Consider the following 7,503-nt stretch of genomic DNA (forward strand, 5'->3'; position numbering starts at 1 on the left):
AAACTTGCAATACTTAAGTAATCTCATAAACCAACTTAGTCCTTCAATTCTAATCAATCAACATCACTTTATTATATATTCTATTTATAGTATCCAATTAATATACTTTATCAAACACATCTTCACTAATCCAATCCATAGTTAAGTAATCTAACTTTCATACTCTTCACATCATTATAGTATTAGTTAAGCCTTTCTTTGACTTCATGTGAGGTTATTAATTAGGTCGACCCATTTAAGCAGTCTACTCAAACTAAGCTTCCCCATATTATCATTGAACTCTTGTTAGCTTTTATAAAACTAATATTTTATTATAGATTCAACCCAACCAATTCTAGAACATCATTCTAGTTATAAGTAGAACACTTATCACAAACTTACCACATCAATCCACTTATTAATATAATATATACTTTGACAAAATGATAATACAATTAAAATTATAATTATATATTAGGTATGCCACCTTCCACAATTCAGTGAATTTCCATTAACAACGTAGAAACAACTTTCACGTATCGCATAAACAAAATCAATAACATAATTCCATTACTATATCAATCTGTTACTCAAGTCGGCTTCAAACGCTAATAAAACCATTTAAGCCAAAACCAAGACTTCTATATCATAATTAACAATGAACTCGAACAACGTATTATTCTAATTAATAACATGAATATTATTTAAGGATTAACAACTTTCATTATCATTTGAACCAAGCAATATAGATTAACTCTTAATAACTCACAACATTCCAATTCTTTAACTATTAACAAGTATTTCTCATCTAGTTCATTATATAAAACTAACTCAAATCACTTTTCTTAAATAAAGAATTCATCTCTCAAGAATAATCTAATTACAACTCATTGATTAGCAGACAACTAACTGACATGTTCACCCTTACGCTAATAACCTTCTAAGAACAATCATGGCTCTTCAAATAACTCTTCGCTTCATAACTCAATTCATGATTTCACTTTAATACTATTAAGTAATAACAATTATCATTTCTTAAAGATTATCTAACCAAATAAGCTAATCCAAGGAATACCAATAATCGTCTCTTGTTTCTTTAATTATGAACCATTATCCTAATCATTGGACTCTTCAACCGAGATATAAATTAGTTTAGTTACTTACTAATCCACGTAGTTAGTATAAGGCTTTCATTAAACAAGATAAACTAATATTTAACTCAACTAATTCAATAGCTTATACTCACAACTCTCTTCCAAATCCAATATTACACCAACTTAATTTATCAATTAAGTTTAGGGGCATATCCAATATACATTTACCACCAATAATTTACAATAATTCAATAATACGCTATTTATAAAATCAATCAATATAAACAAAATCTAATTTAATATACAATTCACCAAAACAATAGTTTAGCCCCATCAATACCACATAAATCAACAACCACAATTCATCATCAAATTATCAACCGTTATCATGATTCAAAGAAAGGAAATTAAGATCAAAGGGGTTAGTACCTCTGCTCACGAGAGCAGCGAAGAACAGGGGACAAAGGAGTTGAGGGGGAAGGGTTTCGATGCTTCAAGGAACAACGGCGGAGCACCGATGAACAGCAGTAGATGTGATGAGGCGGCGCAAGGCAGGCGGAACTACAGCGACAACCACGACCACAACTAGCAGCGCCAACGACGCGGATTACACAATAGCAGCAGCAACAACTCCGACAGAAGCTGCGGCGAGGCAACACCGCGCATCAGCGGTCGAGGAAGCAGCGAGGCTCCGGCGAATGTAAGACACCGGCGAGAAGAGGAAGACGAGAACAGAGCAGCGGCACGACAACCCATCAACACCGCACACACACATCACCAAGAACGCGAACAACAGCATCAACAACGCCAAGGAGGCGACTGCGCGACGGAGTTGAGGAGAAAGCTCCGGCGAGACAGGATTTCGACGACACTTCGCGCGGTAGCAGCACGAACAGAGGAGAGAGATGCAGCTCCGGCGAGCAGTAGCGCTAAGACAACGCACAACACCAACGAGGAAACAGTCGGATTCCGGCGACGGAGAAAGCAGGGGACGAGAGAGTGAATTGAGGGTTTGGGGTTTCGATTTTGTCGAGCAAAAGAACAGAGGAAAGGGGTTTAGCTTTACAGTTTGGGGTTTTGGGTTTTGAAAAGATAAGTAAGGGTTTGGGTTCTAGTCAACCGACAAGGAAAGGTTGGGTTTATCCAACCGACCAAGAAACAGATAAGCGGGTTTTAGGTTCCTATTAACCGATAAACACGATTCGGGTTTTGTTAGGTTTTCTATTTGGGCCAAATACCTCTCAAATAATTTTCAATAACAAAAACCTAAAACATATAATATAAATAATTTCATAAATTACACAAATAAATATATTGCGAATACGACAAGATAAATATCCATACTCCAACTCAAATAAAATAAGAGTATCCGAAAAATAATTAACTTAATAATTATAATTAACTTCTAAATAAACATTCTTAAAAACAGGGCTATTACAAGAATTGTTGGAACATTTATACATAAATGGACTTAAGTGTACAAGGCAATGAAACAACATTGGATACCTTGTGTTCTTGGATGCTCTTAGTTGATTATGGGGCACCCCTAAACTTGTGTTTTTGTCTCCAAGGGGAAGCAACTTTCATTACCATTCATTACCACCCTACAAGGTGGTATTGGATGGGAATGAAAATTCAAGAAGGAAAGTGGACACTTTAGGATAAATTAACATTACTATGGTAATGGACAATGATATTTTACACAAATTTACACACAAATTCACTCCCATTACCATCATTTATGACCAACTACCAAACGGGCCGTAAAAGAACTAGGAAACTACTAAAGTCCACGGAACTAGGTTTTTAGAAAAGAGTTGGAATCATGTTTGATTTCACATTTAATTACTTGCTGCTTCATAGCACACGATGATGCAGCCACATTACACACAGCCGTTGCACTAACATATCAAGGCTTAGAGTAATATAATGGCATATGTAATTAAGACCCATAGAAATACTAATGTAGGCTCGAATGGCTAATGAGCGGCAACAGGCACGCCCACTTTCTCTGTCAAATTCTGTATGTATTCCATTCTAGCTGGATGATCTTCCTGTGGTCGATTGTATGGCGTCCACACTGGTTCTCCCTTGAAAAGCCGCATCAACTGCATATCATACATACGATCATCAGACACAGTTACATCATTACTGCAGTCAACATGTTCATACTTCAGGGATTCAATACTAGTACAGGGACTATGGTTACACTCTCATAAATCATACTTGCCTTCACATAATTCGAGGTGTCAAGAGTGAAACGATGGTAGATTCCAGCTGGCAGTATAATCATATCACCTTCTTTCACCAAAATCCGAACCCAGCGGTCTGCCTTGTCTCGCACATCAAAATACCCGCTTCCCTCCAAGCAGTACCGTATCTCTTCATCTGCATGGATGTGTTCTGTGTAGAAATTCTTCAGCTTCTGCTCATAATTCTCCACCTTCTCTGGGCACAGATCAAGTATATCCTGCAAGCGTAGTATAAGCTCCTATGAACGATTTCTACTTTATCGATAATATACAACGATGAGGACATAAACTTAGCAAAATTTTGGTTTCAAAACAGAAGTTCCAAAACTCTGGCTTTATAACCTACAATATGTTTTCCATTAACTCTAATGTACTCTTTCAAATTCTTAATCTCATAAAATCTCTCCTTTTTCTTTCCCTGTATCTATTTTGGGATAAATCTCAATCGAGCACTCCACACCTTCATCAACAGGCACAATTGCATCCTAAGCCATAAAACTCCAGGTCTTATGTCAGCTGGCTTAGTAAGCGTTATCATGAATAAACAAAAAAAATTCCACTAATGATGAGACCGTAGAGAGACAGTCTCATGATCCATAAAGGTTCTGTAGAGAGAATAACACAATTTGACTGTTTTAAACTGAGGTATTCTCAATGTTCGACAAAAAGGTTTTACAGTGAAGACATACAGCTCGCAATTGCTTAAAAGCCATTTAGACCATACTGCTGCAGTCTAAGTAAGAAAGAAAAAACGGACAAGAAAGGTGATTCATTGTTGATATAGTAGTAAAAAGAAGCACTTGAAGATGGGGAGGCGTAGAACTGTAGAAGGTCTAAATAATGTCATCAGACTTTTCAGTAAACATTCGCAACATAATTAAAAGCTACCTAGCTTCCTCTCCACAAACAAGTGTTGTTTCTGAGATTATGATATGAAAAAGAAAGACAATGCTTGATTCATTACTATTGTATGACTAACAACATAAACAGTAAATGGTGCATGGATTTGAATTACCCTTTCACTATGCTTTACCAAGCAATATTTCATTTCAGAGGCACTTGCATTCACCATAAGGATAAAAGCAAGTTAAGAACAGCGAAAAAAGGAATTTCGAACTCAGAGGATTTATTTTCCAACTAATAGATTTCTCGTGATTTCTTCTTGAAACTTTGTAAAGTGCCAATCTGGGAAATTCATAGAATGCTCATATAACATTTTTCCATTCTCTAGGATTGTTTCTCAACATCAAGAGTTTATTTGTGATTCTATAATGATAGTAGTGTGCACATGTAAGTCCCAAGACTTCCAATCAAAGAATTATGTAATAAGAAGATTGAAAACTGAAAGATAATGTCCAGTTGTCAGTTCTACAACTATGTTATTGTCGCTCTAACACGGTATATTAGTGGCATTTAAATTAAGAAAATACTACTTGATTTACAAATTTTGTTCATCTTGGAGATGAACTCGACCCAATTACCACTTCTCCTAACTCACCCTTCCCAATCCAAAACTTTCAGAAAAACTTAACACACATAACAGCTAACTTCTAATCTCAATCTCAGCTTTGCCCAAACCTCTTTATACCTTTTTTGTTCAGCCTGAAGGAAAGTAATATATCTAGTAACAAAAAGTACTACAATTAATCAATAAAGTAGTATTTTAGAACCAAAAACATCACTTCGATAACATTACTATAATCATGTTATATATCGGGTTTTTATGTACTAAGTTTTTTGTATACCTTTTGTAAAAAATATACGGTTGTTTTTGCTGAATATACCTCCGAAAATTGATCACAACGAAAATTCCAAAAAGTTTATCATAATCCAGTGTGTACCGTAATGGTACATCGAAAGTTATTTTTTTTCTCATTGCTCATTTGAAATCATGCAAATGAGCAAAATATACTAAAACAAATGGAGTTTCAAATGAGCATACATTAGTCTTGAGGGTAATGTGCATATGGTACACCCAGGTGTATGATAAACGAAATCCAAAGATTGTCCTGAACATGTCTAATTTAGGCATTTCTCAATTTCAACCAATCTTTTCAGTTTCTGCATTCATAACCCTAATTTCTAATTTATTTATTTTTTGATAGGAACACTAATTTCTAAATTACAGCTAACTTAATGCATTGGTAAATAAATATAGAAAACTTACAAAATAATTATAGCCCCTCTCTTCTCTAATCTTCTCCAATTCAGGATCATTTTCGTAGTTCTTGGCATTCAATTTCCAATACAAAACACCAATTTCTGCAATAAAATCAAATTCCATAATTACACAATTAGCACTAATACATAATTCCCAGAAAATAGGAAGAGAGAGAATATACAGACCAATAAGGGTCTCGGTGGAAACATAATTTATAGGATTTTGATGATGAGGAAGCCTTGGATCTTCATTGCTTTCGTCCATATACCAAGGCTATGTTCAGTTCACCTGAAATTTTCTGATCTGAACTTATCTGATCTGATCTGATCTGATCTGAACTTATTTTTTCTGATCTGATCTGATCTGAACTTATTTTTTCTGATCTGATCTGATCTGAACTTATTTTTCTGATCTGATCTGATCTGATCTGATCTGATCTGATCTGATCTGATCTGAACTTATTTTTTCAACAAGTTCTTATCTTTTATAATATATATTATTACTATTATATTATTACTTTGTAAATCATTATTATGCAATACATTATAAGATATTCTTTATAGTGTTACTATTATTATCATTTTATTTCTATTACAACTTTTATACAACTTTTATTATTAATAATAATTATTATTATTATCATTATTATAAGAACAACAATAATAATTATAATCATAATTATTATTATTACTAAAAATAATTATATAACTCAAGTCATTATTTTATAAGAGCAGTTATACAATGTTTCACACTTTTCCTTAAAAAAATTTCACACTTGAGAAGTCGGCAAACTGAACTCTTTTTTTTCCATATAAAATAGAACAAGATATACAAACAACTATGACTTGAGCAAAAAATAAATAAATATCGTGCAACTTCAAATAGCTAGAGAGATTTGAAATTCGGTAGGAAGAGGTATACCGAATCTAAATTTATAATTTGTATCTCACACTTAGCTTATTTTGAAATGTAATCCGAACATAGTAGTTTCGTTATCATGAATTTGGAGATATCATATTTTATATATTTCTTATTTTGCGTCAATCTTATGTTCTTAACACGTGGCTTTTAATTTTCTATTATTTAATAACAACAAAATAACTTAATATAATAATAACAATGACATTTATAATGGTAACAATAAGATTAATAATAATTACCAATATTAATAATTAATAAGTACAACAACACAATAATAATAATTCTTTTGAACAAATGTACTAGTAAATAATAATACCCCCTTTGTATTTTTTTTATCTTTGTCACTTAGAATCTTGACACTATTCACAATAAGAGATAATCTTTTAAAATTTTCTCAATATATAAGAAAAAATATAGTCATGTGGGGTCTTGTTTGATTCGTCTCAATGAGTACTTTATTAATATTCAATTATTATAATTTTTATTAATATGTAGTGAAAGATATTTAATAATAATAAGTTTTTAAATATAAGCATGATATGATCTGAACTGATCTGATCTGATCTGATCTGATCTGATCTGATCTGGTCTGATCTGATCTGATCTGATCTGATCTGAACTTATTTTTTCTGATCTGATCTGATCTGAACTTATTTTTTCTGATCTGATCTGATCTGATCTGATCTGATCTGATTAGATCTGAAATAAGCAAAAATAAGGTGAACTGAACATAGCCCAAGCCTTAATATAAAATAAAATAAAGAAACATAATTATTATAATTATATAAACTGGAAATTTTTCAAAAGATGTTAATTGAAGGAAGAGAGTATTGATATTTGATGATGAAGAAAATATCACCTCGATTGCCATGGCTTCACTGCAGAGCTTTTACCAGAATTCAATAATAACGAATATATATGATAAGGAGAAGATAATATATAGTTTAAATATGAATTATGAACTGCATGAAGTGACACAAAAACTAAAATGTGTGGAGAACGATAGTTAGCATGAATAAATAAAGAAGTGTGTAGAGAATGTGGTGCTTCTAGTTTCTACGATTAAAAAATCTGATAAGAAAGTTTTGTCCATTGC

The 7,503-nt window shown here is 32.8% G+C and overlaps 1 protein-coding gene across 1 annotated transcript; it reads right to left on the bottom strand.

The window, feature by feature from the left end:
• Positions 1–2,439: 2,439 nt before the first annotated feature.
• Positions 2,440–7,503, bottom strand: LOC104883625 (acireductone dioxygenase 1). The gene is made up of 5 exons (XM_048641532.2): positions 7,267–7,503; positions 5,672–5,759; positions 5,493–5,587; positions 3,304–3,543; positions 2,440–3,181 (listed from the first exon to the last, which is right to left on the bottom strand). Exons 1-5 carry the CDS (start codon positions 7,276–7,278, stop codon positions 3,053–3,055), a joined length of 564 nt encoding a protein of 187 aa, XP_048497489.1. The 5' UTR covers positions 7,279–7,503; the 3' UTR covers positions 2,440–3,052.

The sequence above is a fragment of the Beta vulgaris genome, chromosome 3, assembly GCF_026745355.1.
Source record: "Beta vulgaris subsp. vulgaris cultivar EL10 chromosome 3, EL10.2, whole genome shotgun sequence".
Taxonomy (NCBI): Eukaryota; Viridiplantae; Streptophyta; class Magnoliopsida; order Caryophyllales; family Amaranthaceae; genus Beta; species Beta vulgaris.

Excerpts from the sequence above, each read along its gene's own strand:
- LOC104883625 (XM_048641532.2), bottom strand. Across the intron at positions 3,544-5,492 it reads AGAGGGGCTATAATTATTTT|GATATACTTGATCTGTGCCC; the intron begins GTAAGTTTTCTA and ends CTACGCTTGCAG. Across the intron at positions 3,182-3,303 it reads ACACCTCGAATTATGTGAAG|TTGATGCGGCTTTTCAAGGG; the intron begins GCAAGTATGATT and ends TATGATATGCAG.